The sequence below is a fragment of the Mesoplodon densirostris genome, chromosome 4 (genome assembly GCF_025265405.1).
Source record: "Mesoplodon densirostris isolate mMesDen1 chromosome 4, mMesDen1 primary haplotype, whole genome shotgun sequence".
NCBI lineage: Eukaryota > Metazoa > Chordata > Mammalia > Artiodactyla > Ziphiidae > Mesoplodon > Mesoplodon densirostris.
In genome coordinates, this window is record NC_082664.1 from 121609464 (window position 1) to 121628968 (window position 19505).

The following is a 19505-nucleotide window of genomic DNA, read 5'->3' on the forward strand; positions in this document are numbered from 1 at the left end:
GTTGTGGAGCACAGGCTCTAGGCACGCAGGCTTCAGTAGTTGTGGCACATGGGCTCAGCAGTTGTGGCTCGTGGGCTCTAGAGCGCCGGTTCAGTAGTTATAGCACAAGGGCTGAGTTGCTCCGTGGCATGTGGGATCTTCCCGGACCAGGGCTCGAACCCGTGTCCCCTGCACTGGCAGGCGGATTCTTAACCACTGCACCACCAGGGAAGTCATTCTTTGATGTTCTTGATTTTTTAAAAGATGTTTCAATATTTCATCTAGCTTGTTTGTTTTTTTTTTTTTTTGGCGGTATGCGGGCCTCTCACTGTTGTGGCCTCTCCCGTTGCGGAGCACAGGCTCCGGACGCGCAGGCTCAGCAGCCATGGCTCACGGGCCCAGCCGCTCCGCGGCATGTGGGATCTTCCCGAACCGGGGCACGAACCCGTGTCCCCTGCATCGGCAGGCGGACTCTCAACCACTGCGCCACCAGGGAAGCCCCATCTAGCTTGTATTATTGTATTTAGTGGATGGAATAGTCCAAATTACCAGAAGTTTCCCAGTCTCCTGTATTTTCTGTCTCAGTTAAAACTCCTTCACATCTCTTACATCAACACTCTGCTTTCAATTAACTGTCACCAACTTAAGTCAAGCCAACGTTTTCCTTTTATCTGTATTATTGAAATAGTCTTCCAATTCGCCTTCCTGCCTCTAATCAGCTTATACTGCTACTGTAAGATTTTTTTCTACAATAATGCTCTTGTATTACATTTCTGCATAAAACTTACTCAATAGGAAAGAAGTCCAAATTTATTTGCTAAGCATTCAAGGTCCTCCATAATGTACTTCCTACTAAACACATCCAATCATTTCCCCTCTATTCTTCATGTACTCTAGCCACTCTAAATCTCATTACCATTCAATACATGTTCCTTAAACTCCCTCCATGCCAACTTATTTTCTGAACCTGAAATGCCCAGATTTCCACATTGCCCTTCCACCCCCCGCCCTTCCAGGTCCAATCAAATGCCATCTCATCAATAAATTCTTTCTCACCTAAGTCAGAAATAGCCTTTTATGGAGCCAGAAGAGAAAAGCTCCATGTGCCTCTGTGTCTGCGTGGGCCAGAAGAGTTCTGCATGCAGACTAGCAGGCCAAGATCTGAGCCAAAGCAGCATTTTTATTTCAGATTTTAATAACCTTTTGTATGTGTTGAAAACCAAACTTTTTAACAAGTTTTTAAAGCTTGTCATAAAAAACAGACATCTTTTACAGTGAAAAACACACGGGGGAAAAAATCATCTATTTTGATACACCCTTTGATAATGATAAAACGCCTCACACATCACTCTCTATAGTGCACAAAATGAATGAGTTCTGAGCTAAGTAGAAAAAAAGGTCAATGCTGTTTTCGTTTTCTTTTAGAATCATTACCTTCTACCATCTTTTAACCAACTGATCTCTATAGTAGAAACACTATCATAGTTAACATAGGTAAGTTTGAAACTTGTCTTATTTTAATGTAAAATTCCTTTTTCCTACAGGCAGTCTCTCTCCTTCCTCACAATCCTACTGTGCAGGTACTATTGTTGCTCTTGTCAATATTGTCAGAAATGTTATTTTCTTTTAAGTGAAATTTCTAGCCTTACTTTGAAGTCATGTGTTCCCTCTATCTTTCAAATTTCAAGGTTCCCCTTGACACTCTCCCTTACCCCAGGAAGCCTTGGAGACCTTACCCTGGCTCTCTGGACTTTGCATACTTTAAATAATATAACTACCCTTAACTACCTGAAAAAAAAAAAGCTTCATAATTTTCATACCTTATTACTAATTTTAATGGGTTGTTAATTTCAGTCCTGTAGTTTCATTTTGTTTAGATAGGGCTAGGCAAGAAAATAATAAAGACAACCATATTCAGCAGTGGGAAAAAAAAGAGAAACAAATAACCTTTTATGTATTCCCATAAAACTTTGTATCTAAGTACCTTGGGGATAGAAACTACGTATGATACATTGTTGCGTGTACCTCTTCATCACTAAACTTCTGCTCAATGTCTTACACATAACTAATTCTTGAAATTTATAAAGCAGCAAGATAGCAGGGAGACTAGGGACAACAGAATGGATTTAAAAAATAAAAAATAAAAGGAAATAAGTTCACATGAGGTCAATAAAGGAGAAAACTGCTCCAAGTTCATACAGCTAGTAGGTGGTGGAGCAAAGATCCATGTTCTTAACCACATATAATAAGTATAATATAGTATAATATATTATACTATATATAGTATAGTATAATAAGACAGTACATTTGCTGCTTTCCACACACTGTTCCCCAATAATACCTGAGTTGTTTAAAGAGGAAAGACCTCACTATACTGTAGAATAGTAATGAATGCTATCACAAAAGCCAGACATCTGACAAACCAAATTTACTTTCACATTCCAGCAGTTAACTGTGAAATGATATACTATTATTAATGTGTATAAGGAAAGCTCCATACTATCATAATAATATACAAGGGCTAACTCTAGTACCTAATCACTAAATGGGTGTTAATGCTTCAGAATGAAAAGTGAAAAGCTATTTGTAACATAGTCTGGAAAAGACTGATACCGGTTTTTAAGATTCTTTGATCATACCAGTCCATTTTAAAGTAGTGAGTCATCAGCCACCTGTATTTCCCCTCACCTCAGACAGGCCAGTTAACTCTTTTACACTCACCTTATATACTGTCAACTAAAATGAGTCTTAAAATACCTGTAAGAGAAGAATCTCAGCTGCAGGAAAGAAGATAACCGATTTTTTACTTGTTACCAACTTTAAAGGAGCTTAATTTGGCACAGGGTGGCTGTGGTGGGGGTGTTTTGGCTCTAACTCCTGCCAAACGAAAATCTGATTTACATGCACATAATAAGTTAAATAAAAGTTCTATTGTAGAAAACAAAACCTAGAACGGGCTGAATTTAATTAAAATATTTACTAAACACTAACTATATATATTAGGAGTTGTGTTAGGTGCTAGGAATGAAAGACTAGTGAGGTATTTTCTACACAAGGAACTCTAACAGAAGTGGTGAAATATCAAACCAAATACATAGTAAAGCACAAAGGAAAGAGTAATTAACTGTCTTGAGAAATAAGAAAAGTCATCTTAGACGTAAACCTTAAGTAGGGTTTTGAAGAACAATCAGAACACAGGACAATAAGAAAGGTATGCTAGGAGAGGGCCCATGACAGTATAATTCCAAAGGTGCTCCCTAGAGCTGTGGAGCTAATAGCCTATATTGACACACACAGAAACTCTGTGGTCAGATAAAGGAAACATTTCCAAAGTTGAGGCAACACAAAAATGAATTTGGTGACCACCTTAAAAGTTCTGTACTACTAATGTGTAGTATAAGAAATAAAGAGGGGACTTCCCTGGTGCCAAAGTGGTTAAGAATCCGCCTGCCAACGCAGGGGACATGGGTTCGAGCCCTGGTCCAGGAAGATCCCACATGCCGTGGAGCAACTAAGCCTGCGTGCCACAACTACTGAAGCCAACATGCCTAGAGCCCGTGCTCTGCAACAAGAGAAGCCACCACAATGAGAAGCCTGTGCACCGCAACAAAGAGTAGCCCCTGCTCTCCACAACTAGAGGAAAGCCCATGCGCAGCAACGAAGACGTAGCCAAAAATAAATAAATTAATTTAAATAAATAAATAAATAAATAAATAAATAGGAGATTCAGAAAGGCAGACAGAAGCTGGAATTGTCATAAAAAGAGAGAGAAGGACAACTCACTTTCTCAGTCTCTCCTGATGGGAGGATAAATGCCTGGCAGGAGCAGGGTGATCTTTAGTTTATGTATAGTACTGAAGAAGGGTCCATGAGAAATTCATTCTACCAAAGAGGTAAGGAGATACCCAGCTTTCAAAGGCTGCAATAGCAGAAGTACTAGTCATGGTGTCACGTGCCCAATATTTGATGCTACGAGCTGTGATGCCCGTGCCCAATGGCAACAGCAACAGCTCTTCCATTAGAATAGTTTGACTCTGATTTCTGGCATTTTCTTGGACTCACACACTTCGTGGCTGATTCTCAATACGTAATGTCTTTTCCACTTAACCTCTTAAAGTTTGTTGACAACTAAAAAGCCTGACTGATAACACCAGAAAAGGAGACGGTTCAAGATATGACAAATGAAATAATGGAAGGAACATCCCACAAAAATTATGATAGAATCAGAGTCCAGATGGAAAGGTTGGCCTTAAAGAAGAAGGACAGATTTGTTACTGCTGCACTTCTGATTATCCGATTTTCTCTGTTTTGCTTCACCTGGAGAAGCATGGGAAGAAACCTAGAGAATAGAGAAAATTCTATTTAATTTGTAAAAGAGAAATGAAATAAATCTATAGAGTTAAAAAACAGAAGGCTGGGTAAGAAAGAAAACAGCAAAGGTCTGGAAAATGGCTATTAGAGACAAAAGAGACCAAAAAGTTAAAATGGCCCCTCCCCACCTGCACCAAAACGTATTTTTAAAAAGAATATATCGCTCATTTTTAGGATCAGGACAGATCTGTTTAAACTGTAGACTAGAAGGCCGGGGGGGCAAGTAAGAAGAATTATTGGCAAGAATCTATTTATACTTTTATTGCCCCCACTGGACCATGAATTCCCCCCTCCAGGGCTGGGACTATGGCTCACTAATGAATAAAATAAAAGAAACATTTATATGCCTAGTATATGGAAATAAGAAAGAAGAGTAGAGAGGACTAAATTTAAAACACTTCACAATTTTGACTAAGAATCATCTTTAAGTACGTCGAATGAATCTAAATAACACTTGAATACATTCTGTGTTACCCAGTGGGAAGCAAGATCTTTTTTTAATGTTATGTAACAAAATTTACTGGCCATATTGTCTAACTTTGTAACTCCTGGGATCCTAAATAATTACAAGTTTATCATATGAGTAACCTTCATTTTTATACTCACGAATTGGGAGGCGCAGTATCACTGAAGCTAAACCTCCTTACATTCCATGCTTCTTTTCATTTTCCAAGGGTATTAATGGGGTGAGGGGTGAGGGGAGAGGGAGGAATGGAAAGGGGCCTCGGCATTGGCACTTTAAAAATTCTCAGGTGATTCTAATGTAGAGCCACTTTAATAGTTTATCAATTGATTCTCTTGAGTCTCCTAGGCATTGATTATATTGTCTATATAGAATTTCTCTTCCTTTTTTAAAAAGAAAGTGTTTTCATTAAAAATGAGTGCTTGCTTTCTGAAATAGTTATTTTATTATAGAGTTCTGTGATTATTGAGGAAAATTCACAGAATACAAAAAAGCATAAAGAATCTTTTAAAAAATCCATAATCCTCCAATCCCCAAAACAATCTTCATGCCACTTATTTAATTTTCCATGTTTTACTTATCAGAACTTCCAATACATTTAAATGGTGGTAACAGCCAGTAACTAACGTTTCAAAATTAAATATAATTTTGCTGTAGATTATTAGTTAATACCCTTTATTAAGTTAAGAAATTACCTTTTTAGTTTGCAAAAAAATTTTTCTAACACAGGGGTAAATGCACAATATTATTAAATACATTGCTGGCATTCATTATAATTACCTCTTGGTTTCTCTTCATTACCGTGTTAAAAGTAGTAAATGTTATAGACAAGTCTTTTCTCCAATGGTGACCCATTCTTGCATTCCTAGGAGAAATCCTACTAGACCATTAATTCTTTCAATTCAATTATTTTATCCATGAATTCAAAAGGTATGTTGATAATGAAGATGGTTTTCTTATGCTGTCTTTGTCAAATTTTGTAACCAGGGTTATTCTGATTTGGCTAACATGAATTAATGATGTCCTATCTTTTTCTATGTTCTGAAATAGTTTTTCAGAACTAGAAAAACTAGCAGTTCCTTAAAGGTTTATTAAGTCAGAACTTACCCATAAAATCATCTAGTGCTTTTGGGGGAAGGAGAGGGATCTTTTAGTATATTTATTACATTTTTCCACAGTTGTTTTTGTATTTTTTTGGGGGGGTGGGGAGCGGTAATTTCCATTTCTAAGCTTTCGAACTTAGTGGTAAAAGTGGTATACACAGTATTAATTTAAAATTTTGAAATATTTTTCCTAACCACAATTATGCATTATTTCCAATATTGTTTATTTGTGCCTTTTCCTCCTACCAAATCACATTTGCCAATGGTTTATTTCCCTCCCTTTTTTCAAAATAGACTTCACATTTATTTATTTATTCATTCATTCACCCATTCATTCATTTATTTATGGCTGCGTTGGGTCTTCGTTGCTATGCGCGGGCTTTCTCTAGCTGCAGGGGGGGGGCTACTTTTCGTTGCGGTGCGCAGGCTTCTCATTGTGGTGGCTTCTCTTGTTGTGGAGAACGGGCTCTAGGCGCATGGGCTTCAGTAGTTGTGGCACGTGGGATCTAGAGCGCAGGGTCAGTAGTTGTGGTGCACGGGCTTAGTTGCTCTGCGGCATATGGGATCTTCCTGGACTAGGGCTCAAACCCGTGTCCCCTGCATTGGCAGGCGGATTCTTAACCACTGCGCCACCAGGGAAGTCCTACTTTTTTAATAGCAGTTTTAAGCTCAAACCAAAACTAAGCAGAAATTACAGAGGTTTCCCATATACCCCGCCGCCACACACACACACAACACAACCTCCTCCACCATCAACACCTCACATAAGAGTGGTACATTTGATGTAATCAATGAACCTACACTACTGACACATCATTATCACCCAAGTCCATAGTTTATTTACATTAGGGGTCAGTTTTGGGGTTGTACATTCTATGGGTTTAGACAAATGTATAGTGACATATACCCATCATAACAGTTTCATACAGAACACTTTCACTGCCCTAAAAATCCCTTTTGATCCACATACTCATCCTTCCCTCCCTCTAATCATGATCTTTTCATTATCTCCGTAATTTTGCCTTTTCCAGAATGTCATATAGTTGGAATCATACAGTATGCAACCTTTTTAGATTGGCTGCTTCCACTTAGTAATATGTATTTAAGGTTCTTCCGTGTCTTTTCATGGGTTGATAGCTCATTTCTTTTTAGCAATGAATTACATTCCATTGTCTGAATGTGCCACAGTTTATTCACCCATTCACCTCCTGAAGGACATCTTGATTGTTTCCAAGTTTTAGCAATTATGACTAAAGATGCTATGAATACCCATGTGCAGGTCTTGGTGGGCTTACGTTTTCAACTCATTTGGGTAAATACCAAAATGCGTGACTGGACTGTATGGTAAGAAACTGCCAAATTAGAAGCAAAGTGGCTGTACCATTTTGCAGTCCCACCAGCAATGAGTGAGAGTTCCTGTTGCTCCACATCCTCATCAGTATTTGGTGGTGTGTTCTGAATTTTTTTTTCTCCCTTGGCCGCACTGCGTGGCATGTAGGATCTTAGTTCCCCAACCAGGGATCAAACCCATGGCCCCTGCAGTGGAAGCTCGGAGTCTTAACCACTGGACTGCCAGTGAAGTCCCTGTGTTTTGGATTTTGGCCATTCTAATAGGTGTGTAGTGGTAATTTTAACTAGCAACTTCATTTTAATTAGCAGTGCCCTAATGATCATGTATGATGTTAAATATATCTTCATACGCTTATTTGACATCTGTGTATCTTCTTTAGTGAGGTATCTATTAAGATTTTTGCTCATTTTAAAATTGGTTCTTTTTCTTACTGCTGAATTCCAAGAACTCTTTGTATATTTTGGCTAACAGATATCTTTTGCAAATATTTTCTCCCTGTCAGTGGCTTGTTTCCTCATTCTCTTGATATTTCCCTTTTTAAAAATCCATTTCAAAGATCCATCTTTCTGCTTTATTTATTTTTGTTCTCTAATTCATTAATGTTGCTTTCATCTTAAATACCTATTCTACTCTCTTTGGGTTTATTTTGTATTTTTCTAACTTCCTGTTTCAAAGCCTCACTTGGTTTTCTACCTATTTATCTTTTTTCTTATAGATACTAAGACTGTAAATCTCCCTGTACCTCTTCAGCTACATCCCACATTTGTCCTCCCATTATTTAGTTCTAATTATTTTAATAATTCCATTTTGGGATTCTAAGAGTTTTTTGCAAGAGTGAAAATAGAACACATATCAATTTTTCTTGGAATTTATTATAGCCCAGAATGTGATCAATTTGAAAATAATATACTCTGAAGGGTACACCAAATACCAATTCATATTTTAAATCCTCTCTATGTTTATTTATTGATAAACAGTCTAGAAGAAAACTCTAGTGTAACAGTTATATGTTGAGAGACAGCATCCACAAAACAAGAATAAAATGAATATGTTGGATACAGTTGAAATAAACAATTCAAGATGGCTAAATAGCAGAATGGAGGCAGAAAGAAAAGCAAGTTAGTGAATTAAAGGTAAACCTGAGGAACTTCCACAGACCAAAGCAGAAAGACAAGTACAGAAGAAACATTTTGAAAAAAGGTGAAAAAAATCCAGAAGTTTCAACATGTAACCAACAGGAATTCTAGAAAGCACCAAGAGAATGGAGAAAAGATAATATTAAAGAAATAACAGATAAGAATTTCCCAAACCAAAAACATGAGTCCTCATACTTAAAGTGCCCAACTAGCTATGTTTTCAAAACCTACTCCAAAATTTCAGAATATTAAGGATTTCTCTTAGAGCACTCAAAAACTGATCACATATGAAACCTGACTTAAATGACTAAAGGATGTATTATTCTAGAGGGAAAAAAAGTACATCTGGAGAAAACAGTAGCATGCAAGAAACAAATTAGCCAAAAAAAACATAAGTTAAATACACTGATAGTAAAAATGCTTAACATGAAATGAAAAATTCAAATATTATCAACTTATCCAACTGAGAGGGGAAGAGCAGAGGATAGAGAAGAAAAGTATGCTACAGTTTTTGTCTTATGCAGGGCATGGATATAAATAGTGTGACTAAATATTGTTATAAACTTTGCATATACATATAACTATGCATATACAAATTGTAAGGTTGACCCCTAGAAAAGCTGAAATAAAATATGTAACTTTGAAATTATAAGGGGGGGAAAAAGGGAAAGAAAACTTGATCAAACCAAGAAAGTAGTCAAGAAACTAACCAAACAGAAAACATGGTAAATATAAAGCACAAATTAAGGTAAATCAGTAGTGAAATATAAACATATTAGTAATTATGAAATAAAGTGTAGCAGTGCTACTATCAGACAACACAGGATACAGTAATGTGAAACTCATTAAATGACACAAAAAGATATTGCGTAATGATTTAAAAACATTATTTAAACATTTACAAGTACCCAGTAACATATCTCCAGAAGATGTAAAATAGAAACTGAAATTACAAGGAGAAACTGAAAAGTTCATTCACACTAGAAGTTCCCAGAAGCTGCCTAATTTTCAATTCATACTCATCACACTTAAGTTCTACAATATTTAATTGAAAAATGCTTTCAGCAGTGTCAACAGTGTTGTAGGACAAACGTGAGAATGTCTTTGGAGAGATATATTAATAAGAAACAAACTGTAAATAAGTCTAGTTCAGTAGAAGAGTATCAGATGTAATCAATGAAAACTACTTTTTTCCTCAACTTTCTTGTGTCATAAAGTAAGTCTGAAAATAAATATGAGCAAAATTAAGAAATACCACTGACTTCAAAAAAGGCGGTCAGCTCCATGGGAAAAAGAAAAAAAAGAAAAATCACACTAGTCAAGGATTTTATTCTTCATGAACCTTGGGAAAGCTGTATAGTATGTGTTTAAGAACATAAGCTTTGGAGTCTAACAAACCTGAGTTTGAGTGCTAACACCTTGCGTTACAAAACTGAGATAAACATATCAAGCTCTAAGTCTTAGTTTCCGTATCAATTAAGTGGGGATAATTTGCAGCTCCATAAAGCTATCACCTGGATAAAATTAAATAATGCCTGGCACAGAGGACTCAATAATTAAGAATTATTGTTGTTACTATTAAATTGTAGCTGGGGTGCAAGATGTGAGAAACTGGGTAATATTCTTGGTATTATTTAATATCTGTTTTGCAAAGTGCTTTTGATTTTAAAAATCAAATGGGAAATATTTTCCATTTACTTCTCATAATATTTGGGTTCTCAGTTCATAACAAAAACTAGTTGTAATTTTTAAATTAAAATTAGAATTGCTAATTTTAGACTGAGAGAATAAGGCTGATAGAATAAAGGCTCTCATCCTACCACAAAGTGCCCCAAATTTCCAATTTAAGGAAGAGAAAAAGATAAAGAATGGCACTATTATTATCATTCTCCAGTCCCAGTAATTTCTTCCCTTTTGGAACCAGAAACATTTCCAGAGAGAAAATACCCAATGGAATTTAATCCTGCACAGAAACAGAGAACAAACCAGTCAGTCCAAACAGCTGTTTTGGTGGCAAGGATACTATCCCTGGAGCAACTTCTTTGTTTTTACTGAAGAAATGTCATTATTACACCTAAGGTAGATTTAAAGGTTTATGGGCATGAAGGTTTTAAGTAATTAAAGGAAGATCTTATTCGTGTGCTCCAAGAATATATCAAGCCCTTTACATATTTTTAGTTCTCAGTACTCAAGAGGATACATTTTAGAAGACACAGAAGCAGAGCCCCCATACCTCACCTCCAAAATAAAAGGAGAAATATTAAGCCTGAGCTCCCTTAACACTAAGTTTATTGCAAAACTTACAGATGGGGAATACATTAAAGCAAATACCACTTGTACACTGGTTTGTTCACATATTTACTTATGTCTCATAAATTCAGTTCAACAGGCTCTCTGTGTTACTTCTAAGTATAAAGCTGACAATATAGTTCCTTACCTTTCCATTAGCTTCTCTTTATCCCAATTGAAGTGGCTAAGGAGTATTCTTGTGATAGTTGCTGGATTCTAAAGAAGGGGGAAAAAAAGTCATTTTAAGGTAATAGCACTTCACTGACATTTAGTGAATTTTTAGGTTGAATTTAAAGTTCTACAACACCCCACCCAAATTTCCTTTCCTAAGATATTTCTTTATTCCCCTAAGAAAATACAAACTTTTTATGGACACCAAGGGGGAAAAGGTGTGTGTGAGGGGGTAAATTGGGAGATTGCGATTGACACATATACACTAATATGTACAAAACAGATAACTAGTAAGACCTGCTGTACAAAAATTAAATAAAATTAAATTTAAAAAAAAGGAAAATACAAAGTTTTAATTATAAGATCAAGACTATTTAAAAATAGTTTGTCACACTAATATGTCAGGTTTCTATGGGATTCTAAAGTAGAATTCAAAATAAGCCAAGAAAAAATTAAATGAAAAACTACTGTATAATTAAGCGCTCATTAAAGTGAACCTTTTTGCAATTAGATTTAACAGACTGCCGCATCAGCACACTGTAAATCAATAAAATTTCTAAAATTTTATGTACTGAATAGTTCAAATGAATCCAAACCATTTTTAATTCAGAAGGTCCTTCAGACATACTTAATGAAAACAACAAAATATCTGCACTATGAAATAATTTATAGAATATAATCTTCAGCTGCTATTTCGTTTCTAGAAGGAAAGGCTACCACCATGAAATAAGCCCGAAGTCGACTGCCTTATCATTCAATGATGTCACAAATACTTCCATTTCCCTTGAAACCAGTGAGCAGAATTTTAACTCAAAAGGCAATGGTGGTGGTGGGGGGGGTGCCCACGGCCGGGGACTTCCCTGGTGGTGCAGTGGTTAAGAATCCGCCTGCCAATGCAGGGAACGTGGGTTCGAGCCCTGGTCCGGGAAGATCCCACATACCACGGAGCAAATAAACCCGTGCACCACGACTACTGAGCCTGCACTCTAGAGCCCGCAAGCCACAACTACTGAGCCCATGTGCCACAACTACTGAAGCCCGCGCGTCTAGAGCCCGTGCTCCACAGCAAGACAAGCCACCGCAATGAGAAGCCTGGGCAACGCAACGAAGAGTAGCTCCCGCTCGCCGCAAGCAGAGAAAGCCCACGTGCAGCACAAAGACCCAACGCATTCAAAAATAAAATAAATAAAAATTAATTAAATTTTTAAAGGCAATGGGGGGCTTCCCTGCTGGCCCAGTGTTTAAGAGTCCGCCTGCCAATGCAGGGGACACAGGTTTGAGCCCTGGTCCAGGAAGATCCCACGTGCCGTGGAGCAACTAAGCCCATGTGCCACAACTACTGAGCCCACGTGCCACAACTACAGAAGTCCGCGTGCCTAGAGCCCGTGCTCCGCAACAAGAGAAGCCACCGCAATGAGAAGCCCACATACCACAACGAAGAGTAGCCCCCGCTCGCCCCAGCTAGAGAAAGCCCATGCACAGCAACGAAGACCCAATGCAACCAAAAATTAAAAAATTTTAAAAAAAGGCAACGGGGCCTAAGAGATGGATGAAATCCAACTCATTCAAAGATACTAGAGCTAGTTACAATGTCAGAAGTGAAATTCAAACCTGAGTTTGCTTATTTGTATTTCACGTATGATTTTATTACATCAAATAACATTATAAAAAGGTCTCTGTATATAAACTACTTTTATTTCACCATAGTTAGACAACAGTATTAGTTAACTACTGATTTAGTTAAAAAGTAATCTGTATAAAAATATCATGAAAGAAATCCCTATCCATTATTCTCAATAATACCATTTTTCACAGAAAAATTCACATACATCCACTTCCCCTTTGGCAAAAATGTCAAAGATGCAGACATTATAAGTCCCAACCCTCCACTCCAGGCACATTTTGCTAATCCATCTAGGTATTCCTTACTTCTTGAACCCAGACTCCCTTAAGAATCCTCCTTTAACACAGTACTTGAGAAAGACACTACCAATCTAGAAGAATTAATATATGTGAAAAGGAACCTATTAGCTGATCCTAAGTTGTAATATTTGTACAGAATATAGACATTGTCAAGTGTCCAGAAATATGATACAACAGGTTTTTACAATAGGATTTGCCTACAATTGAAACAGCTATTCATTTAGTCATATGTAAAATAAGGGAAATAATCCTATTAATTGGGAAAATTAAGTCTAGTCGTCTCCACTGGGGTTTTGCAAATATAACTTTGCAGCATCCAATGCATGATATAATCTCTGCCACCAGACAGCACACTTGGGGGAAAATGTTTCAGGAATTGTTAATTCTCAACTTGCAAAGAGAAAAAAAAAAAGGAAGAGGAGGGGAAATGCCCTCTTTGACCTAATATTGCTAAATACCTTTTCTGTGTCTGAGTTCAAAAATTGGTCTCGGGACTTCCCCGGTGGTCCAGTGATTAAGACTCTGTGCTGCCAATGCAGGGGGCATGGGTTCAACCCCTGTTTGGGGAACTAAGATCCCACATGCCGAATGGCAGTGGCCAAAAGATTAAAAATTAACTAATTAATTAATTAATTAAAACTGGTCTCATCCAGAGGTTCCCAAACCTGTTATTGGTTCTTCAAAAGTTACTATGGAATGTTCTGTTAAAAACAGATTCCTAGGTTCCACCCCCAAATGTGCTCATCACCAGAGGGATTCAGAACATTAGGCTACTCATCCCTCAGGATGAAGAAAACATGACAACTTTTCTGATTTTAGCCGTTTAAAATTTTCTCTGTAGGTGTAATGTGTTTAATAATGTACACACTGTATTGGAGGTACATGCTCAAAAGTTTTTCCCAATAGGACATTACTGGAAAATCTGGCTAAACCACATGATGATGCCAGAATATCTACATTCTGCCAGGGCTCTACACTATAGGTCAGAGGCTGTTTCACAATACTAAATAAATATATTTGGGTCACTATCTTAATGCAGCTGGCTCAAGTCATTTACGTGCATTGCACATAAATGGAAAGGTGATGGTGGGGGGGAATGACATTTACTGTGCATCTACTGTATTCCAGACCCTGTACAAGGTATTTTATACATCTCGTTTAACTCTCAAAGCACTCTGTAATGTAAATATACTTACCTCCCATTTTAAATATGAGAAAACTATGACTAGGCTCCAAAAGGTTACAAAAACTACCCAATATCATGCAGCTAATTTAGTGGAATAGTTGTAGGGACTTCCCTGGTGGTCCAGTGGGTAAGACTCCGCTCTCCCAATGCACGGGGCCCGGGTTTGATTCCCTGGTCAGGGAACTAGATCCCGCATGCATGCTGCAACTACGAGTTCGCATGCCGCAACTAAGTATCACACGTGTGGCCAACGAAGATCCCGCATGCCACAACTAAGACCCAGTGCAGCCAAAATAAATAAATAAATAAATAAATAAATAAATAATTTTTAAAGCTGATATTTAAGTGGAATAGTTGTGAATTCTCACCTAGGACAATTTGAATCTAATATTCCTTCGTTTATTCTATATAGGACAATCCAAAGGAATATTAAAGAGCTCATTTAACTACTAGTCATATGTCTAAATATCCTTTATATCCTCCACCAAAGGGTAATTCAGGGCAGGATGAAGAGAGAATGGCAGAAAGCTAAGAGGCACAAGTGAGCTTTCTGAGGGACTGAAAAATGTTCTACTTCTTGAATGTGATAGCTGGTTATATGAGGGAAAACATTTATCAAAACTCAAACTATACACTTAAAAATGGGTACCTTTAGTCATATCAATAATGTTTATTTTTATTTAAAAACAGAACAATCTGTCTTCTGGTCCTGACCAAGATGGAGTAATTAACACAACTCTCTCCCACCAATTACAACTAAAAACTCTGGACAAAATACAAAATACAACTAACAGAGTACTCTGAACATTAAATAACAGCAGGCAGATTGGGGAGAGCAGTGAAAAACAACAAATAAGATGATGGTGAGTATCGTTTTGTTTTTTCTCCTTTATTTCCTGGCTTTGGCACAAGGGTAGACCAAATAGGCTTACTGTATAGTATGCACAATCAGCAAAAGCTGAAACAAGTGCATCTTCTTGGCCAGAGGACTAAGGCAAAAGGCTCCTGGAGAAGGTGGGGAGAATACATTTTTCCTTTTTCCCTTGTTTCTCCCAGCCCTGACCTGAGGCCAGTCCCAGCCATGAAACTACACTACTGCAGACCACAGAAAACCACAAGAGAAAACCGACTGCTCTGAACACAGGAACCAGGAAGACGAACCCTGGTGTGAAAAAAAAAAAGAGGGTGGGAGAATCTCTATTATTTTCTTTTCTTTTTTTCTCTTGCCACTTCACCTCAAGGCATGACAGGCAGGAAACTAAAACTGAGAGAACTCCATGCATCTGGCTAGAGGAATGAGGGAAAGGGCCACTGGGAGATAAGAGTGTAGAGGAAATCACTGAAAGGAGAGAGATGGAGAAGTAGATTCCTAATTCTGTGTATGAACCAAGTCCTGGGCTCACATGTAAGCTATACATGTGTGGAACACAGCCAAAGAATAGGAGAGGCTTCCAGAACCAGAACCAGAACCAGAACTATGATATAAACCACTGCCCAAATCCTAGATCAACCTAAGTGGGAATGGGAGGGGCAAACTCAATATAGCAAAGACTTTGAAAACTAAACAGATAACGGAACCAAATCTGTACATAAAGTGAGAAAGAACTTTCAGGTAGAACCTAACTGGGTTGACTTATTTACTAAAACAAAAGATCCTCACCACTCTCTAAAGGATTTTAAGAGGACGCAGAATCTCACGCAACATTCCAAACATCCACGACAGAATCCGAAATTACCAAAGCAAGAACAAAAATCTGATCAATTATCAACGGAGAAGACAATTATTTGATTCTGACCCCAAGATGACCCAGATATTAGAATTATCAGACAAAGACTTTTAAAGCAGCTGTTAAAAACATGATACATTGGGTAAGGGTGAACACCTTAAAATGAATGAAAGAAATTCTTAGGAAAGAAACTCAAATTATAAAAAAGAACCAAATGGAAAATTTTAGAACTAAAAAACCCTAAGATCACTCGATGGGCTCAACAGCAGAAAGGAGATGACAGGAGTCAGTGAACTTAAAGATATGTCAATAACAATAAAATTGTGTATATGTGTGTGTGTGTGTGTATACACACACACACATAAAAGAAGTCTCAGGGCCTTGTGGGATAATATCAAAAGCTATCAGCCTAGAATTCTATACTCAGTGAAAGTACAGTTCAGGAATGAAGACAAGGATACTCTCAGACAAAAGAAAACCGAGAGAACTCATTGCCAACAGACATGCTCTAAAGGAAATGCTAAAAGAACTTCTTCAGACAGAAAGCAAATGGTACCAGAGGGTAACCTGGAACTTTAAGAAACAAGGAAGAGCAACAGAAATGGTAAATGAGTAAATATCATAGACTATTCTTCTCTTCTGATGTTTCTGAAAAATATACAAAACTGTTGAAACCAAAATTTATAACATGTCATGGTAAGGTGAAGGATTAGATGTAACACATATGACAACTACAATATAAAGGGACTGATAGAAAGGTCATCTATATAGCTATAAGGTTCTATGTTTCACTTGGAGTGGTAAAGTATCAACTCTAAGTAGACTGTGAAGAGTGAAATATTTATATTATAATCCTTAGAGCAACCACTGAAAAAAAAAAGAGAGAAGGTTAAAAAAGTTAAAAAATGACTGATCATTTTGTGTGATACTAGCTTTTGGTTTAAAGTATATGTATGTATTAAAAGCTCAATGAAATATCCACCTATTTTCATTTAATTAAGCCCTTAAAAATCAGAAACAGATGTTGACCTTTATCAAATGCTGTTACAATACCAAAGGAAATGATCACATTGTTGATCTTTTTTAAACCTATTGATGAGATAAATTATGTTAAAATAATTTCTAATAATAAGCCATTCTTGTGGGGGGAAAAAAAACACCAATAGACACATGAAGTGGAATATTTTCAAAATTCCAATCCAAAAGAAAGCAGAAAAGGAGGACCAAAGAGAAAAATAATTTAAAAGACCAAAATTCAACCACATCAATAATTACATTAAATGTAAAAAATGAAGGAAAAAAACCCACTTAAAAGAAGGGGATAACTATATAAATACCAAATTATTATGCTGTATACCTGAAACTGATGTCATATGTCAATTACACCTTAATTTTTAAAAAAGAAATCTTTATGCTGCTAAATAAGAGACAACGAGCTTATTTCTTTTTTAAAGGCAAAATTATTTGTTGTTTATAACAACCCATTTTCCAATATAATGACACATAGAGACTAAAAGGATGAAAAAAGACGTATCATGCAAAACACTAATCAAACAAAAGCTGCAGTGGCTATATTTCTCAAAGTAAACTTCAAAACAAGAAAATTTACCAGTGATAAAAAAAAAAAAAAACTCACAATGGAAAGGTCAAGTTACTAAGAAAACATGCACTTAACAACAAAGCCTCATAATAAATAAAGCAAAAACTGTTAAAAAATGAAAGAAAAACAGACAAATCCACAATTATACTTGGAGATTTCAATGCTCCTCTCTCAGTAATCCATTTAACAAGTAGACAGACTATTCGGAAAATAAACCATCTTCTATCAAATAACCCAAGGGCCAACAAGGAAGTCTTGAAGAAAATTAGAAAACATCCTGAACTGAAGAAAATGAAATTACAACACGTGGAAATTTGTGAAATGTAGCTAACACTGTTTAGGAGGAAATTTATTGTACTAAATGCTTACATAAGAAATGCAGAAAGATAAATTTTTTTTTAAAAAAAGCAAACTATATCTAAAGCAAGCAGAAGAAATAATACAAAGAGAAGTCAATAAAACTGAAGATAGAAAAACAAGAAAAAATAAATGAAACCAAAGCTAGTACTAAAGATCAACAGAACTCTAGCAAAGACTAACCAAGAGAAAAGAGACCCAAATGACCAGGAATTCACAACGTAGATAAAACAGACCAATTTTCTTAAAAGTCACTAACTACTAAAATTCACTGAAGAAATGGATAATATGAACATTCCTATATCTATTAAACAAACTGAATGAGTAATTAAAATCTCTGCACAAAGAAAACTCAAGACCCAAATAGTTTCACTGGTAAATTCTACTAACCGTTTAATACAGCGGTCCCCAACCTTTTTGGCACTAGGGACCAGTTTCGTGGAAGACAATTTATGGACGGTTCAGATGGTAATGCTTACCTGCCACTCACCTCCTGCTGTGAGACCTGGTTCCTAACAGGCCACGGACCCGTATCGGACCTGGGGGTTGGGGACCACTGGTTTAAGGAACCCAAAAATATCAATTCTACACAATCTCTTACAGAAAACAGAAGAGGAGGAAACACTTCCTAATTCCTATTATAAGACCAGCATCACCCTGCTATCAAAATCAGACAAAAAAAAATTATAAAAAACTACTACATGAGCAAAGATGTAAAATTCCCCAACAAAATATCAGGAAATCAAATCTAGCAATATATTAGAAGAAGGATAATTACACCACAACAAAGTGGGGTTTATCCCAGTATTGCAAAGCTACTTAAACATTCAAAGAAAAAAATCAGTAAATATAATCATATTAACAGACTAAATAAAAACTACAAGATCATAACAGTAGGATGCAGAAAAAGCATCTGACAAAATTTTACATCTGGTACTCATAAAAACTCTCAGCAAATTAGGAACAGAGGGAATTTCCTTAATTTGGTAATCTATTAGAAAAGTTACAGCTAAATTACAGAAAATCTACTAGAAAAACTACAGCTAATAGAAAATCTATTAGAAAATTACAGCTAAATTACAGAAAAATTACAGTTGTGTTAAAAATGACATACATGATCTATGTAGAAAATTCCATGGACCTACAAAAAAAGTTGCTAGAATGAGTTCAGCAAGGTTCCAGAATATAAGACCAGTATATTTTTTTAAATTTTTATTGGAATATAGTTGATTTACCATGTTGTGTTAGCTTCAGGTGTACAGCAAAGTGAATCCGTTATACATATACATGTATCTACTCTTTTTTAGATTCTTATCCCATATAGGTCATTACAGAGTACTGAGTAGAGTCCCCTGTGCTATACAGTAGGTCCTTATCAGTTATCTACGGACCAATATTTTTTTAAAAAACAGCTGTATTTTTTTTACATACTAGCAACGAAAAAATGGAAATCCAAAAAAATTTTAAGTTCCATTTACAACAGCACCAAAATATGAAGTATTTAGGTATAAATTTAACAAACTATGTGAAAGTACACATATGCTGAAAACTGCAAAATACTAGTGAAGGAAATTTTAAAAGATCTAAATAACTGGAGATATGCCATCTTCATGGGTTGGGAGACTCAATGTAGTTAAAATATTAATTCTTCCCAAACTGATCTATAAGATTCAACTCAATACCAATCAAAACCCCAGTGGGATTTTGGGGTAGATATCAACAAGATATTTCTAAAACTTATGGATTAGCAAGAAAACTAGAATAGCCAAAATAATTTTGAAAGGAACACCACCTGACTTAAAAACATACTACAAAGGTATAGTACTGGCAAAAGAATAGCAGGGAAGCC

General features: G+C 36.4%; 1 protein-coding gene across 1 annotated transcript in view; it reads right to left on the reverse strand.

Moving 5' to 3' along the window:
- ARIH1 (ariadne RBR E3 ubiquitin protein ligase 1) overlaps window positions 1-19505 on the reverse strand; it is a 122807-nt gene that overhangs the window by 66075 nt on the left and 37227 nt on the right. The window contains exon 2 of the mRNA XM_060097039.1: window positions 10841-10908. Coding sequence (XP_059953022.1) covers window positions 10841-10908 — 68 coding nt within the window. The remainder of the gene's footprint in view (window positions 1-10840; window positions 10909-19505) is intronic.